Source organism: Alligator sinensis, unplaced genomic scaffold (assembly GCF_000455745.1).
Source record: "Alligator sinensis unplaced genomic scaffold, ASM45574v1 scaffold365_1, whole genome shotgun sequence".
NCBI classification, from domain to species: Eukaryota; Metazoa; Chordata; order Crocodylia; family Alligatoridae; genus Alligator; species Alligator sinensis.
Window position 1 is genome coordinate 96,549 of NW_005842356.1, and position 22,327 is coordinate 118,875.

At 41.8% G+C, this 22,327-nt stretch overlaps 1 protein-coding gene across 1 annotated transcript in view; it reads left to right on the forward strand.

Moving 5' to 3' along the window:
- The window catches only part of PIK3C2G (phosphatidylinositol-4-phosphate 3-kinase catalytic subunit type 2 gamma), a gene marked incomplete at its 5' end in the record, with an annotated part of 274,531 nt that overhangs the window by 91,405 nt on the left and 160,799 nt on the right, over window positions 1-22,327 (forward strand). Inside the window, one exon of the mRNA XM_006029111.1 lies at window positions 21,348-21,528. Coding sequence (XP_006029173.1) covers window positions 21,348-21,528 — 181 coding nt within the window. The remainder of the gene's footprint in view (window positions 1-21,347; window positions 21,529-22,327) is intronic.

Consider the following 22,327-nt stretch of genomic DNA (forward strand, 5'->3'; position numbering starts at 1 on the left):
GCAGGGGGTCGGACTCGATGATCTATTGAGGTCCCTTCCGACCCTAACATCTATGAATCTATGAATCTAGGAAAGGAAGGGTCTCTTGCAGTGCAGCTAACTGACATGACCATTGAGCTATTTGCACCACCTTTAATAAAAACAGGCTTAAAGGTCTTCCTTTCATTCTGGTATAGAATGCAGAGTGCAAAACATTGAAATTCTGGGAAAATGTTTTATTTTTTTGTCAAACTATTATAAAGGACTCCCATACTCTCTGGGTGAATTAAAGTAACTAATTTATGAAAACATTAAGTTTGGGTCAAGAATAAATGCTATCATTACAATATTGTCTCATTTCTGGTTCAGAAATACAGGGGTTTTTTTGTTTGCTTGTTTTAAATTTGATTGGTGCGGGGATACCACTTCTGTAGCTAAGTTAGGACAGCTTGATATCTGTCCAGTAGTGCAGTTGGTGGCTCAGGAAACAAAGAAATTTTATTACTTGTGGACTGGAGTTAAAACTTATGAGAATAACACAACAATTGGTGACATTTTGCCTAATGAGAAGTGGTGTGGTATGGTTGAAACCCAGCTTCTGTTCTTGAGTTCCAAATGCTCGTACCTCACTGATATAAGATTGGCATTTAGTTTTGCTTCTTTAATTCTTTAAAGCATTAATACAATTATCTAGACAGGAATTTAAGAAATATATATCAGTTGGGAAAGACTGCTTTTAATTTGTGTCTACTTAGTTTAGTACAAGGTCCAAAAGGAGCTATCCGTAACTGACAGCAACCAAGGAGTCAGCGAACAGGGGCTGCAAACAGGGTAAGCAGTTTGTAGGTACTTCGCAGGTCAGTTTGCAAGTCAGTCCCCACCCCCCGCCACAACCCCTCCTTTTGAGGGGAGAACCTTTCAGCTTGGTGAGAGGAAGCAGGAAAAAAGAAACCTTTGGGGGCCAATAAGCAGTAAACAGCCAGCCAGCTTCCAGGCAAGTTCACTAGGGAAAGTGTACTTGGAAGAAGGGCAGTAAGAGAGAGAAAGCAGATTAAGAGACCCAGGAAAATGGCTGGAGGCCCTGCCAATGCCAAAGCCACTGCCACTGCCTCTGCTTGCACCTGTGAGGCTTCCACTCAGGTCCAGGTTTGGTGCTGTGGGGACTGCGGCTTGCAGGTTACTTCCAGTGACGGCTAGGTCAGGGGGTGCCTGGTGGTGTCTCACAGGGAACAGGCAAGAGAAGTATAGGAGGAGATGGTGAGACTCCGAAGCATCCTCCACTGTGAGGAGTTCATTGATTCAATGCTGAAGGAGACCTCTGGGACCATGCAGGAAGAACTACCAGAGGCAGCGCTAGAGAAGAGACAGGACATGGACTCCCAGGAGGGTGGAAGCTGGAAACTTGCAGCCTCTGCCAGCAAGCAGAAATCTTCACCTCCACCTACAGCAGTTCATCTGGAGAACAGATATGCAGCCCTAGCAGCAGAGAGGGAGGAACATGTTCCATTGGTGAAGGAGGACAAGCCAGGTCTCACCAAGGTGGAAAGGATCAAGACAACCATCACCAAGAAGAAGTGATGGGTGGTGGTGACTGGAGACTCCCTTCTGAAGGTTTGAAGAAAGCCATCTGTCAGCCTGACCTGTTGTCTCAGGAAGTCTGCTGCTTGCCTGGAGCCCAGATCCAAGATGTCACAGGGGCATTACTAAGACTCATCCAGCTGGCTGACTAGTACCTATGCTGCCCATCCATGTGGGTACCAGTGATACTGCTGGGGGAGACCCTGAGCATATCAAAAGTGACTACAGGGCCCTGGGTACAAGGGTGAAGGGATTGAGGCTCAGGTGGTGTTCTCATAGGTCCTTCCATTCAAGGGAAAAGCCCTGGGCAGGAATGGGTGCATCCTGCAAATGGATACCTGGCTCTGCAGGTGGTGTTACCAGCAGGAAAAGCATCATCGCAGACAGGCTCACTAACTTAATGAGGAAGGCTTTTAAACTAGGTTCACCAGTGGATGGAGACCAAAGCCCTGAGGTAAGTGTGGAAGTGGGAGGCCTGGAGGAAGAGCAAGCAGGAGGAGGCAATACAGCAAGGGGGACTTCAATCACCCTGACATCTGCTGAGAGGGCAATACAGCAGTGTGCAGGCAATCCAGGAAGTTTTTGGAGAGTGTTGGGGACAACTTCCTGGTGCTAACGTTGGAGAGACCAACTAGGACCCATGTTCTTCGTGACCTCGTGCTCACAAATAAGGACAAATTGGTGGGGAACATAGAAGTGGATGGCAACTTGGGCAGCAGCAACCACAAGAAGATTTTGTTTAGGATCCTAACAAAAGGAAAGACAGAGAGCAGCAGAGTAAGGACCCTGAACTTCAGAAATGCAGACTTTGACTCATGCCAGGAACTTATAGGCAGGATCTCCTGGAGGCCAGTCTGAGGGGGGAAGGAGTCCAGGAGAGCTGCTTGTATTTTAAAGAAATCTTACTGAGGGTGCAGAAACAAACCATCCCGATGTGCAGAAAGACTAGCAAGTAAGGCAGAAGACCAACATGACTTAGCAGAAAACTCTTCAGTGAGCTAAATCACAAAAAATAAAATATAGTGCCCAATTTTTAAGAAAGGGAAGAAGGAGGATCTGGGGAACTACAACCCTGTCAGCCTCACCTCAGTCCCTGGAAAAATCATGGAGCAGGTCCTCAAGGAATCCATTTCTATGCACTTGGAGGAGAAGAAAGTTATTAGGAAGAGTCAGCATGGATTCACCAAAGGCAAGTCATACATGAACAACCTGATTGCCTTCTATGATGAGATGATGGGCTCTGTGGATGCAGGAATTTAGCACTGAAGTTCAAGCATATGGTGAGGAAAGCCAGGGAAACAGCAAAGATTCCCAAACAGCCTGCTGAAGGTTGCAGCTCTTGGCTGATGTTAGGACTGAGAGAAACACTGTTTTCCTGAAGGTCTTAAATGATGTTCAGTTATCACAACAATTATCAACCAGTGTCATGAGATCCTTTTAAAGGTGCCCCAGGGCATCACACAATATGTGCACTTTTAGATGTGCAAACACCTGCGTATGATTCACAAGATAAACCCAGAGATTTAAAATTAGACACCAAGCTTGGTGGAATAGTAGATATGCTGGGGGTGGGGGCAGGGGAATGGTTCATGGCTCTAAGGCAGAGGATTGGGTGGGGGCTGGTAAGTCTGTTTGGGGGAGTTGGTGAATCCATGGGGTTGGGGTAGTAATCCATTTGGGGGGATGTTGAGGGGGCTAAAAATAGCCAGGTGAAGATGGTGGGGGAGGAGGAAAAGTGCAGCCCACAGGGCTGAGGCAAGCAGCTGGGTTTTCCCAGCCCTGGGTCTGTACTCCAGACACATACAGATGTTCATTAGATCCATCTAACCCATTCCATGTCTGACTTAGTGCACCTCCTGCAGTGAACTGAATTTGATTAGGGCAGCCATCTTTTGCCTGATCCAACCTCTCCGAATGTCTGTACAGATTGGCACTTAGATCGACCTACCCCTAGTTAAGTCAATTTAAGTGTAAAATCTGTATACACCCCTTATCTCTAGGGGTGTATATAGATATTACACTTAGATTGACTTACATCTCTAAAATGTAACCTTATACCCCTCTCCTGAACTAAAGGAAAGGTGAACTCAATACACAGTACATAGTTTTTTTCATCTGTAACTTTTGTGATTTTGTAAACACTCTACACGGAAAGTACTTCCTAATATGGATGAGGATAAATTGTACTAAAGTGAGCGAGCAAATAAATGGTCTTGTTAATAAAACTAAGCACAGTAAAATCCACTGCACTAGAAATAGCTGTGATAAATAGTTTTACAATCACACTGTCCTGTTGAAGTATGCATGAAAGGGGCATTTGAGGTGAAAATTGTTGGCATATATATAGTGGATCAACTTCCAGTATAATTGTCTTCTCTCCTTTACAAACCAAGTTTTCCTCTCTCATCTCCTCCACTAAGTGGCTTGGAGAGTTGAAATCCCAGGAGAAAGAAGGTGACTTGGAGTATTTTGCTGTAAACAATAAAGCAGGCCATCGACAGCTCCCTCAATAAAATCCTGTTTTATGCTTCCCTTGCTCCATTTTTTCTAACTTGTGTTGCAGGGCTTATATCCAAGTAGATGAAAAAAATCTTTCTTCTCTTTGCATAAATGTTTGGGTTTTGTTTAGCTTCCCTCAGCAATTGTTCACAGTCTCTGCCATCCAGTGAAATTGTAGTAAAAGTTCCCCTGAGGCCCCCTTTCCCTCCATTCACCCCTGTATTGCTTCATCACAGGGATGCAGTAGTACACATAAGGACCTAATTGTGTGTGTACATGCATGTGGCATGATTAATTTTTAACCCTTGTGATGCTGGCTTATTCCCTGGTATTTATTTGAAAACTGCTTAGTTCCTGAGACCTGGCCTCAGCTACGTAAAAACACTTCATGTCTCTTGAATGCAACCAATATTGTAACACATCTATAACCAAGAAAGGTTTTTGTCTTCTGAAGCAGAATGAGGGCAAATGGCTGAACTTACTAAAGGCAATATGGGCAATGGCTTACTAAAGGCAATATGGGCAATATTGCCTTACTAAAGGCAATGAGGGCAAATGGCTGAACTTAATAAAGGCAATATAATTTTAGCAAGTATCAATCTTTTAGTTACCAAGACAAACCTAGAAATAACTACAAGATGAAAGCAAGCTGAAAGCACATTGGAAGTTTTGTTCCTTGAAATGAAGAAAATGAAGTCTATCCTTTAAATTTCACTTCAATTAAACTACAATCTTTTAATATGATATGTGTTTAAAATAAATATTATTTCTTAAGATGAAAATGAAGTCATAAGAATTAAGGCCATTAAAAAAGAAATTATTTAAGTGTTCCATTCTGCCCATATTATCATTTCATATGATTGCATGTAAAAGCCATGCCTGTAGACTGCAAACATAAAACTTGCTAATGAAATTATTTGAATAGCTACCTTGTTAAGGACCATATGTCATTCATGACACAGAATGCTTTTCGGAACAAGAATCAGTGTTTTTCAATTAATCTTAAATGGCAAATTATTTTACATCAGTTGTTATTGAATGGGTAAAACTGTACTTAATTAGAGCACAGTGTTTTGATATATTGAAAAAATCCATTAAGGGAGTTGATATTGAAAAGATTCAACTGTGTTCATGTGACAGCTACCATCTTGTCCTATGCCAAGTATAGTAGAGATTAAGTATAGTAGAGATGGGCCTACTATTTTCTGCAGGCTCTGGAGCAGGGCCTTTCAGAGCCAGAGGCTTGAGTTTTCAGCTTGAGCAAAGAGCAATAACAAACCCATATACTGAGATTAGGTCAGGACCTGCCTTTGTTCTGTATTTGTACAGAGCCTAGTAGAATAAGGCCTGATCCATGCAAGGCTTTATGAATTGTACTATATATACCCAAATCCAAGATGACTTTAAATTTAAGACTTTGAATTTGTTATAGTTTTCCATGTGTAGAATCTGCTTATTAGAGGGTAATTTTAAATCTATCTCCCCACCCCCCACCCCTGAGTACCATGGGGAAATCAGTGGTATGGGAGACAGGTAGTGGGGCAGGCAAATGACAGGGGATTCAAGTGTCCTGACTCCTGCCCTTTGCCCCCTGGCACCTACTCCTCCCTCCCACTTGCTGCTGCCCCTAATGCCCCTAGGCCCCTAATGCCTACCCTCCCTGTACCTGTGCCCCCTGACATGTCCATGGTGCCTGCACCCCCTGGCACCTGCCTCCCCCCCCCACCAATTTCACCCTCCTGCCTGGGCATCCCCAATGTCTGCCCCTGACTTAGCCCTCCCTGCTGCCTGCCTCCCACTGCTTGCCCCCTGACCTCTGCTGCTGCTTACCTACTGTCCCCACTTGTACTCAAATCCAAGACAAACAGCTTTTTCCCCATGTTAAATGAAAAAAAAATCCTTATCTTGGATTTGTGTAAATACATTAATTGCATAAGGCCATGAGCTATTAGTATGTTATTAGCATGGTTAGTATGGCTTTCTAGAAAAGGGTAGAGGCTCAGTAACAACTTTTTACCTCCAAACTATCAATATGGAAATACTTCTCCCAGATCCCTAACTTGGATTTGTAAGCATTTTGCCAAGACAAAGAATCCCCTGAACACTATGCACAGAGTGAATATGTAATGTACAGTGGGCCTGGATTTCATTTGTACTGATTAGAACTGGACATATCAAGTGTTGTGAAAACTTTCTCTTCATAGCTCTAGTCTGACCTGTAGCATCCTTTTTGCAGAAGCTTGGCCTTTTGTTACAGGTCGCTAATGACTTCCTTGCTTGTTATGATTATGTGATGATAACTCATTGGCCACCAGCGATATTTGAATAAAATTGGCTCATTCTTAGGCACTTACAAGAGAAACCAGGGCTTGACCTAGTCTCATCTGGCCTGGAGATGAGAAAGTGGATGTTAACTGTCCATACTCCTATGTGGCCCCAGTCACAATGCAATTCATGTGCATGGATCAAGAGAATGAAACTTCTGCCTATTAATTAATTTTTTTGTCTGCAAACACAAACTATCAGCAGCTGCTAAACAACCTACATAACCAACATGTTTCATGCTCAAGATTCTGTTCGCAGGCCAGTCTGTCAAAATGATTTCAAGCAGCTTTCATGAGAAATATTCTTAAGTTTGCCAGTGCTCTGTACTGTGTATCATGCATTTGGTGCCATGTTACTTAGCAAACAGTCTGCAAATGGAAAACAAAACAAAACAAAACAAAACCAGAAAAATAACCTTTGTGCGAGAGAAAATTCTAATTTCTTTTCTTGCTTTGGTTTTCAGTTCCGCACACTGCAAAGTGTACAGCTAGACCTCTGCTTTATGGACAGGAATTTGTGAAGCAGCAATTCACAGGAGGTGACTCACTTCAAACAGCTTTGCAATGCAGCCTCATAAATGCAACCCTTTCTATGCCTACCACATCTTTTCTGTTAAAGATAAAACACGATGCTATCTGTATTAATGCATGAGGTTCACAAATATGTGATCACTCAACAGAGGGTAGTACCTAGAGAGGCATGGAAAAACTATAGCAGTTCGCAGGCCATTTTTCTGGTCATTTTCCATTTACAGTCCAATGCAGGGGATAGCCACCCCATCATGGATTTGGCAGTAGCTAAGCAAGCTCAAGGTGCCCTTCTCCACTAATCCTCCTATTCAGGCAGCAACAGTAATAGGACTTCCTATGCCTCTGACCCCATGAGAGCAGAGCCAGCAGGTTTCTGTGCTCCAGAGAGAGTATGTTTAGTGCATAGGTTACAATCAATCATGGCAGACAGCTGCTCTAATGGGAGCTCACTATAGATATGTTCTTCTGATGCAGTAAATGCCATTGAGCTAAGCACTCTAACCCCCTCACCTTCTGCCTTAATGCTTTTGCAGCATCCCTAAAGGTGATTGTTCATCTTGGAGCCAGTTTGGAGTCCTTTGTCACAAGAACTAAGTCTTCACTTCACTTCTCCCTAGTGTAAAACAGTACCAATACTACACTTGCCTGTATGGGTGCAGTTCTGGTGGGGATGCCAGTTGCTATGGTATTTACTTCTGCAGTATCAGCATACCACACAAAAATATGTCAAGTGTCACAAAACTCCTTTGAGGCAGCAAATATTCTTTATTTTTTCAAATGGGGGAACTGAGGCATGGAGAAGTAAAAGACCTTGCCAGAAGCCATCAGCAGTCAGGATTTCAACCCAGATATTCTAATTCATTCCCCTACCATGGAACCATTAGACTTGAAAATCTGCAGATTTTTTTTTAAAGCACACTTTTTTTTTCCTGAATGGAGCTGTAAAAAATGTGTTGTTTGGTTTGGTATTTCATTAAGAACTCTCAAACTGAAACCAGGTTAGTCAAAAGTTTTTACTCCACCCTGGCCCCACAGCTGAGTGAAATTTGGCTAAGTCATAATTGTCTTACAAAATGCTAAGAAACTTCATCTTTAGAGTTAAGTTTAAAACCCAAAACTTAAAGCAAAACAAATTGCTTGTGCCCATCTGAGATGAGCTTTCAGATACTTCTATGAGGCAAAACTGTTGAGTTCTACATAGGCCTTAATCTACATTGAGAATGGTGAGGGTCAAGCTATCCTCCTTTCTTTTCCTTTGCTTTTGGTAAGTAAGACCAGATGCTAACCGTGATACTATCTAGGGGCTTATAAAAAAAAAAAAAAAAAATCTCTTGCACTATTTTAAGACCAGCCTTCTGTGATGCTTTGGCTTTGCTGATGATTCTCTCTTCTCTTGAACAGAGCAAATATTTAGTGACAGACGGGTGGTGAAAAGGGAGGAAGGTCAAAGCCAGGGCATTATTAAAAGAAGAAAATTAAATGCAATGTTAAAAGATACAATGGGTGAGGGGTAAGAGAAAAAAACAGAAAGGCAAGGAAAGAAGAAGGGGAAAAAAACTGGAGGGGGAGAAAGAAGAAATAGATATAGGGAGAAAGAGGATGAAGATAACAGAAACAGGGCTCTTCACAGTGTAGATGTCTGCTTTTATAATCTGCCCCTGACAGACTTGAACTGACAAGGGCTGTCTTTCATAATCTCTCCTGTTTAATTAGAAGAGAGGAGAGGACAGATATCATCTTGTTGGAAAACGGCTGCACAGTAGCTTTATGCATAAGGAGAGCTGCACTCTGCAGAGATTTCTCTCTTACAAGAGTCAGAATCATGAAGGGATGAAAAAGTGTTATTGGTACTCTAGAGACTCCCTTATTGAATAGTCTGATTCACTCTCTCTGCTGCTCCCTGCAAGTAAATGAGCTTTGCTGCTTACTTTTACATTGTAAGGAACCTTTATGCATTCTCCTGTGTAATTATATTTACGTGGTGTATGGCTTCTAAAATCTGTCCTTTTGGCAGTTGGGATCCTCCACTAACACTCATATATAGTTTCCTGTGGTTTCCCTGTCTCATCTTTTGTGTCTCTGGTAGGTTGTGTGGCTTCTGTAGTGTTAATACAGATATACTGTTAATGCTGTTCTGCACGTGAATGGCAGAGGGGCAAAAACCTGGAAAGAAGAATCTGTTCATTATAGAAAGCATAATAAATTAGCTAACAATATGGAGCACTGTTAGCCATGGTTCAGGGTCTATTCTTGCTTCTGAAATGTATTTTTGTTTTAGGAGAAGTTGGTGAGGACCCTAAACCTTTAGGACATATCCAGTTGGACATATCCAGCTTTCTCTTTATATACCAGGGATTGTGCCTTAGTGGCAGGGAAAAGCAAGGAAAAACAGGGAAACAGCTAGTGGTTGTCTCAGCATAACAGTGGGAGGAGAGGAAGTGCTTCATGGATGCTCTGCTTTCCTGTGCTGCCTAGCCCTACCCTGTCACCTACACTTGGAAAATATCATTCAGATGATAGATTTTTTCCAGGTAGATATTGTGAAAGTATGTGTTCATATAGCCATCACCATCTCATCATGGGCTTGGATAGTATTCAGACTTTCATCTAGTTCTAACTTGCTTGCAAGATCCTTCTTGTGATACTGTGAATTGTGTGTCAGTTCTGTACACATGTAATCATAAAAAATCTGTCTCTAAGATTGTAACTGAGAGACAGTAAATACTCTTAAATCTAGACTCATGACAGAGTCGAGGGAAAGTGGAAACTATGGCACCCCATCGGGAGAATTTCTGCCCTGCAAAATAATTCTTTTGATTACATCTGAGCCTCTGCTTTCTCACTAACATGTTCACACACAGCAAAGAACAAGTCGTGACAATAACAATTCGAAGGCCCTATGACTATTAATAACTTGCAGATCTTGTTCTGGCTGTATGACTGAAATCTAGTGCTGCTCCTTCGATGAGCCATCCAGTCCATAATGACCTTGTAGAAAGTTAATTTTAGCTTCTTCCCTAAAGCTAATTCTATATATAAAAAATGAATCTTTCCAAAGAAAATTTAACCAAGTGCATCTATGTAAGTCAGGTTTCATTCTGTGCAGTTTCCCTGCAGAACCTGACTGCCCCATACAAACAGAATGGTACAGAATCAGCCCTGTCACACATTTTGTTTTACAGTGTCATGAAGAATTTTTTGTTCTAGCCATGAAGCTAATGGAAAGTTACAGAGGCTATCCAAAGCCATTTGAGCAGACATGAACTACCCACATAATAGAAGGAGGAAAATATTTGTCGAAGTGTTCCTTCTCCTGATATGTTATGGGTGATGTCTGTGGCCCAAATGCAGACACTGCTTAAGGCAGTGGAACTCCATTGACTTCAGTTGAGTTATTGCCACTTACACCATGCTTGAATTTACAGTTTAATTACAGGTCTTTCGGGTAGCCTTTTAACTAACCACTCTCCAGATAAAATTCACTGCTGACATATGCAGGCCTTACTACTTCAGAATCAATGGAATTGGGCCTCCCTATTCCAGTGGCAAACTTATTCCCTCTAATCCTTTATATTGCATGTCCCCGGTACAATTACACACAGAGAAAGGACAGCAATTTCTGATATAGATGAAAGGACTGTCTCATTTTCAATTCCTGCGTCACAAATTTACAGTGGCTTATTACAAAGATTCGTGACCTGTAGCTCTCAAGCTTGCTGAGGCTGGGCTGTATGAAGCATTGTATGACATTCTCTCAGTACTATGGCAATTGCCCTGGGGAGGAAAAATAGTCATTTGAAACAGACATGGAGCCAGAAACAGGTATGTACTTAGTAACACGTCAGAAGATGTCACAGATGGAACTCAGCTTCTCAAAATTAGCACTAGTCTCATTGAACACAAAGTAATATTGCCTTAGTTATATGCTTCATTCAGCTAGTAAATGTAATAAATTTGCTGCATACATTTAGGTATTTTTAATACATTTTGTACTTTTATGTCTCTCACTGGTTCTGTTTGGTGAAGAGTGAGTTCTTCAGCTTTTAAAGTTGACTGACCTACATTTACAAATAAGTCTGAGCTAAAAAGTCATGTTACAACTGATGACATCTCAAGGTTTAGGCATACTTACCTGTGGATTTTTGTTTTGGTGCTTTATTAAAGCAGGGTGATTATCAACATTTGATTCCTGGTTCAGCTTCTGAACGCATCCAAATACAGCAGTGTTTAGATGAAGAATTTGGTTCAGAACAATTCCTAATCCAGTGGTGGTGTTTTTATTTTTTAGTATTGACTTGCTAGTGTGACAGTGACAGGCCCAGACATAGATTCAGTCATCAGGTCCTGAGAACTCTTCAGGGAGCATCAGAAAGAGGGCAGCCATTCCCCTGCCTGCCAAATAAACTGCTGGTATCTTAAGCTAATATCAATTCTGCAACAACATCTCATTATTAGAGACATTGAAATATAGGTATCTGCTCTAGCTTAAGGTTTTTAAAAAATAGAGAGATTAGAAAATCAAATAGAAATACACATTTCATGGCTGATCATACTGAGGGCTTAGATCACACACAAAACATGATGTGTCTGATCTAAATTTGCCTGAGTAGGTGCATTAAATTCAACCTTATCTAAAAAAAGGGTTAACCTGATCTCTGGAATGCCTGTACATATTCCCAGTTCAGCCCTGGGGCTCTGGGAAAGCCCAGTTGTGCACCCCAGCAACAGGGCTGTGCTATTCCCATCCCCCTCCCAACCTTGACTGGGCTATTTTTAGCTCCCTGAGCAGTCCCTCCACAAAATAGGCAACCCACATCCCATGGACCTGCCAGTCCCCCCAATCTCACCTGCCTCTCCCCCACCTCGAGTAATTTATACTGGTTTTCCTGCACAGCTCCTAGAAGTGGAGAATGCCTGTATACACTGTTCTTGGGAGCAACAAACTGCTGCATGTGCCCAGTCCCAGCCTAGGTGTAGGCAGCTTACTTTCAAGAAGAAGTTCAAGTAATTGCACAGCTGCTGTTTGGGGATGATCTAGGTGTAGCGATGCCCATGTCCTGCTACAGGTGTTTCCCATGCTTTTGGGCTTTACTGGTTGTGGCGTGAGGCTGAGAGGGAATCCCTTCCTCCTCCCACCCCTTTTCTGCTATACGTTTCAGTTGTGTTTTTCTTCTTTTTTTTTTCCTAAGCCTTCCTCAGAGGCATTGGGTGTTGGATACAAACAAGGCTGGGGATTTTGACAGGGGTGTGCCTATTGGAGCTTAAAGCTGGAGATTCCTGGCTAGAGGATCTTGCTTCTCTGCTCAGGATCAGATCAATCATGATATTTGGGGGCAGGAGGGAATTTTTCCCCATGGTCAGATTGGTATGGACTGTAGGAGTTTTTGCTTTCTTCTGTAGTGGGAGGGTGTGGCCCTCTACTTAAGATCTCTGGAGCATATATTAACCTTTTACAGATCTTTTACAATGGCACATTGGCTGCTGTGCTTTACCTGTGGCCAGTTAGGGTGTTATGGCTTGTGTTGTCAGTGTTGACAGCAGTTTTACTAAGAGGTTAGATTATGGATTTGTATCAGCTGGTTTAGATAGGGATTATCCTGCCTCAGGCAGGGGTTTGCACTAGATGAACTCTGGAGGTCCCTTCCAGTCCCACTTCTCTGTGTTTTCTGTGACTCAACCAATTTTGTTTCACTTGTCTCCTAATGGCCCAGTACTCTGCCCATCCATAAGATCCATCTCCCTGGCTCTCTCTTTGTGCTATATATAGACCTAGAGACAGGGACCAAACATTGATGCATGGCTAATTATTATAACCGTGTTTTTAAATTGTTTTCAAATGCACATTCCTTACCGACTTATCCATGGAATACATCAAGGCACACAGAACAAGCCCCGTTCAATTGTTAATTGGGCTTCTCATGGCGTGGCCTGCTGCCAGGTCCAGAGAGCAACACATTTTTTGGAAAACAGATATATGGTAATTTCACCTTCCAGGCACACACACACAAGCTCCTGGTCCATAAAAGCCAACCTGGTTTGCAAACTTTTTGGTAAATATACTTTAAAAAGAAAACTAAGAAATACATATATGTTATATATATATATATATATAATGTATATATATATATATGTGTGTGTGTATGTGTATATATATGTGTGTATGTATTTCTTAGTTTTCTTTTATATATATAATGTATGAAAACTAGGAAACATATATATGTTTTGAAATTAGCACATGCATGTTTTCTTTTCAAATTACTATTAGCCATGCATCAATATTTTTTCCCTGTTAGCCACACATCAATATTCTTCTCCCTTTTTTCTAGCTTTCTGAAGCAGAAGGCTAGAAAAACTGTATAGAACAACATCTGTACAATAACATTTGACAAGACTCTGGTCAAAATTTGCAAGAGTGACTTCTGACCATAAGTGCTTATTTTCAAGTGTTTATCTGAGAGCACCATATAGTGGTTTGACTTGCAGGATTTTTGAGTGTCCAAAAGTGCCCCCAAAACAGGTCCTTTTATGGTATTTCATCAACCATGTGTCCGAAATCACTTGCCACTTTTGACAGTATTTGTATAACTACATCAGAGGCAGTTTATAAACTACTGACTTGTTAATATCTTTGTGATCTGTGACTACTGGTAATTGTTATACCAACTTAATGGTCCTCAACCGTCTTAGATTCAAGGCACCCCTTGTTACACTCATTGCAGCCCCCAGAAAATGCCAGAACTTTTCAGACCATGGACAAATAATAGAGCAATTCTTCTGTTGCAAGGGACTCTTAAAGAGAACTACAGGTCAGAATGTTTTGAGACTATGCATTCTTCTTTGAAATCTGTGGGTTTCTTTTGTGAATTATGTGCAGATGTTTGCACACCTAGCAGTACAAATATTATGTGATGCCCTGGGGCACCTTTAAAAGGATCTCATGACACTGGTTAAGAATCACTGTAATAACTAAACCTAATTTAAAAACTTCAGGAAAACTATGATTCTCTCGTTCCTAACATCAGCTGAGGGCTGTAACCTTCAGCAGGCTGTTTGGGAATCTTTGCTTCTCCCCTGGCTTTCCTCACCATATGCTTGAACTTCAGTGCTAAATTCCCGCATCTACAGAGCCCATCATCTCATCATAGAAGGCAATCAGGTTGGCCAGGCATGACTTCCCTTTGGTGAATCCATGCTCACTGCTCCTAATCACCTTCTTCTCCTCCAAGTGCTTAGAAATAGATTCCTTGAGGACCTGCTCCACAATTTTTCTATGGACTGAGGTGAGGCTGACAGGACCAGTTTCCCAGATCCTCCTTCTTTCCTTTCATAAAGATGGGCACTATATTTGCCATTTTCCAATTGTCTGGGACCTTTCCCAACCACCATGAGTTTTCAAAGATAATGGCAAGCAGCTCTGCAATCACATCTACCAATTTCCTGAGCACCTTTGGGTGTATTGCATCCAATCCATGGACTTGCATATGTCCAGCTTTTCTAAATAGCCCTTAACCTGTTATTTCATCACTGTCAGCTGCTCAACTCTGAGTCAAACTGTGCTGTCAGGTGCAGCAGTCTGGGAGCTGACCTTGCCTATGAAGACTGAGGTAAAAAAAGACATTGAGCACTTCAGCCTTTTACACATCATCTGTCACGAGGATGCCACTCTCATTCAGTAAGGGACCCACATTCTCCCTGGTCTTGCTCTTGTTGCTGACATACTTGTAGAAATTCTTTTTGTTGCCCCTCACAGTCCTTGCTAGCTGTAACTCCAATTGTGCTTTGGCTTTCCTGATTTCATCCCAGCATGCCCGAGCAATAACTTTATATTGCTCCGTAGTCATTTGTCCAAGTTTCCACTTCCTTTTTGTGTTTTAGTTCACTGAAGAGTTCCCTGGTAAGCCAAACTGGTCTTCTGCCATACTTGCTGGTCTCTGCCATACTTGCTAGTCTTCCTGAGCATTGGAATGGTTCATTCCTGCACCCTCAGTAAGATTTCTTTAAAATACAACCATCTCTCCTGCATGAGTCAAAGTCTGCTTTTCTGAAGTTAAGTGTCTTTACTCTGGTGTTGTCCTTCCTTTCTTTCCTCAGGATCCTAAACAAAATCATCTTGTGGTTGCTGCTGCCCAAGTTGCCATCCATTTCTATGTTCCACACCAATTTGTCCTTATTTGTGAGCAGCAGGTCATGAAGAACACAGATCCTAGTTGGTCTATCCAACATTAGCACCAGGAAGTTGCCCCCAACACTCTCCAAAAACTTCCTGGATTGTCTCCACACTGCTGTATTGCCCTCCCAGCAGATGTCAGTGAGAATCAGGCACTGTAATCTGGAAACTTCCACTAGCTGTTTGAAGAAAGCCTCATCCACGTCATCGTCCTGCTCTGGTGGTCTATAGCAGACATCCACCATGACATCACCCTTGTTGCTCTCCCCTCTGACTCTAACCCAGAGATTTTCAACAGGCCTATCTATAGTTTCATACTGGAACTCTGAGCAATCATATGGCTCTTTTACATAAAGCACAACTCCTCCTACTCTTCTCCCCTGCTTGTTCTTCCTGAACAATGCATTCCTATCAGTTCAGTATCCATTAATATGTACAGTTTTGTCTGGAAAACCCTTCTTTTCTTGATGATTTCTTTAGCCTGTGATCTCATGTAGCACAGACGCTCCTAGCTCTCCCTGCTTCTCAGACTGCCATGGGTGGATGAGGCTATGTGGGCCAGGCAATAATGAAGACAGAATTGCAACCGCTTACTTGTTCAATTGCAGAGGAAACACTACAGCAGAATCCTGAATGAGTCATCACATTAAGGTCAGAAGCTGACCTTTGATATCCTCCATGGGACCACTTTTCTGTTTTGTTGTTATAATGTGGAGATGCAAGTCAAATCTAATTAATTCCAGTCATTTTTAAAAGCCACAGAACAGACCTTAATTTGCAAAGCGCATTCAGGATGGATGGGTGGTAAAAAGTTACACTGCCTGAGCTGTAGCTGCAGGGTGTATTTTATCAGACAATGCAGTTGGACAGAACCTCACTGGTGGAAGGTGGGAGAACTGCGCAGTGGGCATGTCTACATGAGACATTTACTGTGCAGTAGCTCGTCACCGGGCATGAACCATGCCGTGACACTATTGCACAATAGTAACAAGCTACTGCACAGTAAGTGTCACTAGGCAACTGTGCTGGGATGCTACTGCACAGTAATGCTGGTTAGTGCACAATCATTTAATACTTGATTATGCAAGTACGAAATGATTGTGCAGTAATGACTGTGCAGTAACAACTGCGCGCAGTGGGCAGCTCGTGTAGATGCACTCAGTATGAACAACTGCCACGTGGTCTAAACTGGGGGTGGGGGAGCAGAGCTTTTCTTCACTGCTGTCCTGAAGCTTTTGAAGAAGAGGAAGACATGTTCCTGATGACCATTCCAACTTCCTTAAGCTAGAGAATAGAAGAAGCAAGGTTGAGACCCTCTCTTCCTTCCCCTATCCTTATGTATACACTTAATGTATGAATATCTTGAATCTGGCCTTTTTTTGATTAAAAGGAAATATCCATCTATCTGTGTTGATGCTAAGATTTATTAGAGCTCCCTCTTCGTGACTACTTGCCTGCAAGGATGTGCTAAAAATGGATCAACTCAATTGTTATGACTTTGACAAGAAACGTTTTTGTTTAAAATAGGGAGAAAGTTGGTTTTGCTATTCTGCTTGCTAAAGAAGATATTCAAAAACCTTCTTGTTTTATTAAAGAAAAAGGTATCAGAGGACTTTGTGTGTGTTTGAGAGGAACAAAGCTTGCTCAAACTCCAAAATATCTCACACAGGAATAGGTAGCCTCTATGGTTTCTTTAAATATGTACTGCAAGAATGTGAGTCAGCTGAATTAAACTTTAACACATTTATACTCGGTTTCTGAATTGTGCTCCAAGAAACCAAGAATAAATTAAAATAAAAGATTTGAACTGGTATAGTTTACAATTTTCTGACACACACACTGAACGTGTAGATTATATTGGTTTAGTCACTCTCAGACTATTCCATGGGAACTGCCTTAGTTGTTGCAAACATAGATGATTGCAACTAGGGATGTGCAAAATGTCTCTGGCTGTTTCATTTTGACTTGTTTCCAGCTCAAAACAGTGAAATCAAAATTAAATGAAGAGCTTCGAAAAAGCCTTGAAATGAAATGAGGGCAGTCGAAATGTTTGGAAAGTTCTGAAATGTTTTGAGTTTCAAAACTGAAGCTGGGCTTCCTTGCACAAAAACAGAAAGTAAGGAGAGGGAGGGGAAAGAGGGGTGGAGGACTGCTCTGATATCGACTATGTAGCTGATCAGTGACTGTGATCCTTCCCTGAGGTCCCTTCCAATCCCAGTACTCTGGGGGAGGGGTGGAAAATCAACATAAAAAGCAACATTGTTTGAAATGAGCTGCTTTCTGCCTTGGGGTCAGTTACTGAGCTGTCTTCCAGCAGCATCAGACAGCAAAGGCTACCATTCATTTCCTACTTGGTAGCCTAGCAAATGGGATTCATCAATACCTTTTGCTTTCTATACCCTTTTATTTTGTTATTATATTAATTGATTCCTTTAAATACGAAGTGCAGTTCATAGGCTCAACTGTGAAAAGTGGCTTGTAAATTCACTTTGAAGATGAAGCCTAAGAGATTGGAGACACGTAGTTGGGTGTTTTTGTCTTTGATAGATTTTCAGTGTGTGCTCATTCTGGTGCGCAGTTGTTGCTTGGTGTCTCCTGCATATTTTCTATCAGGGCACTTGGTGCCCGGATGGAGATATGTATTGTATTGTGAAGATATCTCCATACTGGAGATATTGTTGGCAGTTTTTACATGTCCTGTCATGGCATGACCTGGATCCATTCAGTGTGTTTTGGGCTGTAGGAATTTGGCTTCTGGTGATGAGGTTAGTGTGGTTCAGTGTTTGTTTGAATTTATAAACCACCTTTCACAGACAAGCCTATGAACTGCACTTCATCAACCTCCAAGGTACAGAAAGTCATGGACTCAATATAGACATTGGAATTCGGATGCACTACAACCTGCCTGACATCTGACACCCCAGGTACCTCTCCACTTTTACCTGCTACATCCTCCTTCCACCCCCCACCATCCCAGCCTGTCCCTCACCCCCTGATGCCTCCATTTCCATTTTCACTGACTGGCTGTCTTGCCTGCATTGCATGCCAGCCTCTGACTTCTTTACTATTCCTTCCATCCAGGAAGAGCACACATACCAACTGCAGGTGCTTCTTCAGCCTGATGAAGAATTTTTTAACCCAAAAGCTTGCTAAGATATATTTCTCCATCTATTTAGTTGGACTACTAAAAGATAGCAGATTGACCCAAAGAACCTTGTCTGCCAGTGCCATGTCCTTAGACCAATACCCCCAGCACCTGTCCCTGGTCAGCTAAGTGGAAGGATGCATGGCCCTGGGCACATCTAAGCCCCAGGCCTGGGGCTGGCAGGGAGAGTGCTCTGGCAGCTGCTGGAGAAGAAGCTCGTAGTGCTACTGTGCTGCTTACTTACCTGTTGTTATTTAAAGTGGTGGACCAGACTGAGGCTGTAGGGAAGAAGGAGGCCTCACTGAGGCGCACTACCATGTCATGTAGAGGCCCCAGCGATAGTGAAGGCATGCCTTAACAGACACACAGTCCCACGTGTCATGAGTTTGCTTGTCAGTCGCTTGAGGTGCAGTTTCCCAGAGACCCCTGCACCTATCTCCTTGAAACTTAACAGGCTTTGTGGCTTCAGCACAGGCTACCCTCCCTGCTATTTCATTTGAATCAAGCAAGATATGACAAAGTTATAGGTAGTTTCATGATTCCCCATTATAGCCTATGGGAGAAACTTTGAAACAGTGTTGAAACAACGAAAGAGTTTCATCAAAATGAAATAGAACAGTGCTTCGAACTGAAACAAAACTCTAAACGAAACACTGTCCCATCAAAACGGCAAAACGGACTTCGAAACAAAATGGTGTCATTTTGAACAGCCCTAATTGCAACATGAATGAGACGGGATGGCAGGAAGAGGAAAAATCACCCCAGGTTTAACACACAGGAATGTGGTGCTAGAGAATTGGATTTGATCTCTGCTCCTGACAGAATCCCTTCATGTGTGGTCCCAGGCACTTGAATCAAAATTTTCACCCCAGGCTGCTAATTGTGTGTTCCTCATTTTCGGGGGGGGGGGGGCGCTTTAACCTTAAGGACTGAATTAATGGATCTGGAATGGAAACTAATAAACAAGTAATGTGGTCATATATTTAGGAATCAATAAGGGCTTGGGAGAATGGGATGACCAGAAGAGCATGTCTCATGAAGGAAATTAAAAGTTTATTAAGCCTAGCAAAAAAATAAATAAAGCAAAGTAATCGTATCTCCTCTCAATGGATGCATCAGGGGATTAAACAAGGGGGAGGCAGAATTGCTGTTTAAGCTGAAGCATAATGTTGGTGCAAGAATAAATGTGTATAAATTGTCCACCAATACTTTTAGGCTAGTAATTAAAAGGGGGTTTCTAACTGCAATAAAAACTACCTTGCTTAATCCCAGCATCACTGTGTGCAAAAAGATTTTTTTTTCTTTTTTTTTTACACCAAACCTGCCATTAAACTTAATTCTGCCTGCACTGGGCTACAGTGAACCCACAGGCCAAAAGAGACGATAATTTTCTTTGTCCCTAATTCTTAATGTATCAGTGTGAAGACACATTCTGGAGTTCATGGCTTTGTCTCTACTTATTTTGTTCTGGCAATAGATGACACTTGCCACTGCTAAGCCTCTAGGTCATGTACATGTCCTTGCACCATGGTCAGTCCATGCCAGCAAAGCATGAAGTTCGCCCTGGAAAGGCACCAGCTGATGAACAGGTTGCTAAAGCTAGCAGAAGGTGCAAAAATGTCTGCACCAGCCCTCTGCCAACTCCTGGATGACAAGAAGAATTATTTTGCTCTGGAGAGGTGATACGACTTTGCAGGCAGAAAAGGGAGGTGTTCTGCCATCATGGAATTCTGACTATTGATGCACTCCAAGTTTTGCTGGAAGTACCGTGTAGCAGAAACTAGGCATTAAGCATTCTGTTTGAAACATGGCAACCCTTATAACACCGGCCTTTTCTGCATGAAAAGTTTTCTGTCCTCATCCTTTCTACTGAAGCTTTGCCACAAAAATCATGTGCGTCTTTGAGCACATTCCACATGACAGTGTACTGACATTCAAATTCTCTCCTAGACTAAAATGCAACTATATGCTTTTACTAGACTATGCTAAGTGTCATTTTAGATTCCTGTGAAAAGTGAGGATGAAGACTTCTCAGATCTTCTCTCTTCTGTGCCTAGACACTTGCCAGAAATGCTGTATAGACTTTCAGAGGTTGCAGCAAAAGTCCAGATTGTTTATGCTATTGGAAAGGTTTGTCAGAAACCAGCAGGTGAAAATATTCTTCGTTGAAGTGGTGGTTTGGTTACTTGGCAAAACGTGCACCAGTGAGACAAGTTTCTTCAAAAAGAGAGACAACAAAGAGACCAAAAAAGAAAAAAGTTCAGTGAAAAAATATGCAGAGTCCATCTGCTCTAACTTTATTCTTCAGTTAAGTTTGAGCATAGATTGTAATACAAAAGACAGAAATGTTTTGCCTGTAGTAGCTTTTCTGTAACATAACCAGTGCAAAAAATGAAGGTGCCCAAGGATTCTCCAACCTTCTACATTCTTATACCTCTGCAGTTAAAATCTTTTGTTTGATGGCAAGTATAATGTGTCAGTATATTTGTGAGCATGTTTTTGCCTTTAACCCTTAGGTAAATGGGTAAATTTAATGTAGATGACCTTAAGTCACCATGTCAGGGAGAGGAATCTAGTCTAGGAACAACCAGGTATATTGCAGAGGGAGGGATGGAATCCAAGTTTGGGATGTCTAGGAGGAAGGGTTGTGCAAGGTAGCTAGAAGCAGTCCATGGCTGCTTATGGAAGAGGAGGCATCTGGAGATGGAAAGACCAAGGCAGATTTCAGATGCAACTGCTGGATGTATGGTGTGTTTATGCATATGTAAATTTTCTGTAGAAGTCAGGGATAAAAATGAATATATGTTTATGTATACAACTGGACAAAGTAGAAAATATATTCCTCCCTTGCAAAAATAAGGAGAAACTTAGGAACTGTACAGTGGATGACAATAAGAAATGGCAGATTCCTATTGATTCCACACACTTGGAATCTCATTAGTTATCAGATGATACTTGAGTAGTTCTGCAAATAAACAACTTTTTTTTTTTCATTCTCTGCTGTTAAACTGCCCAGAGCCACCAAATACAGATTAGTTTGGAATGCATTTATTGTTCCTGCTAGAGGTGATATGAAAAAATCAGTTTTAGGTGCACAGATTTTTTTTTTCTTTCCTCCCTTTAGGCTGTTAAAGGATGCACAGAATGAAGCTCATTTCAAAGGCTGGTATCAGAAGCTGTTGGCTGCTCTCCAATTCTGTGCTGGCAAAACCCTGAATGATGAGTTTTCTCAGGAGAGGAAACTTATCAAAATTCTGGGAGGCATTGCTGAAAAAGTAAAGGCTGCCACCAAACCAAGAAGACAGGTTTGCTAAGACAACTCACCCCTCCCCTCTAAGTTTTGTTCAATTCACTTTTAATTTTGCTGATAGGACACATCTTCTGAAAGTGCTCTTTGTTATATAACCTAGCTTGAGATTCTGCATCAAAACTTCTCAGATTTTGTGCTAGTCTCTGTAAAAGCCTGCGTGTATGTGTGTGTAAGGAGTGGAGTGAGGAGAGACGCTGAGTCAAGAGCTCCAGTTAGTAGGTGTATTAAATGCAAGGCTGACTTAGTCACCTGTATGATGGTCATTACTATCTTTTAGTTTGCCCTGGCAATTAAATAGTTGCAATAACCCATGCACTTAACATAATGGCCACCAAGATTCACAGAATCGTGTTGCATATCTACAGAAGCAGTCATAAAACCATAATGGCCACAACTGCTAGTAAACTAATTTCTAATGAGCAGAGTTTCAAAAACTGTAGCCCCTGAGTCAAGTTGAATTGCTATACCCATAGTTTCTCAAAGCACACATCTAACAGTGACCAAGGGTGATGATTACAAAGCCCATCATTCTTTTAATTAAAGAATTAAAGTAAAACTCAAAGCCAAGTCCCCTTCTCAAAATATATTCCACCTGAAATGAGATTACTTGTAGCAGGGAGACCTCAAGTCTCTAAAGTGCAAGGTTTTTTTAAAAGTTAGTTAGTAACTCAACTAGGGAGACCTGAAAGCCAAATAAAGATGAGACCTATCACTTCAGGATGACAGAAGAGTCTGAACTCTGTTTTGCCTTTAGAAAGGACTGAAGGATTTTAAAAGAAGGCAGAAAACTTAAG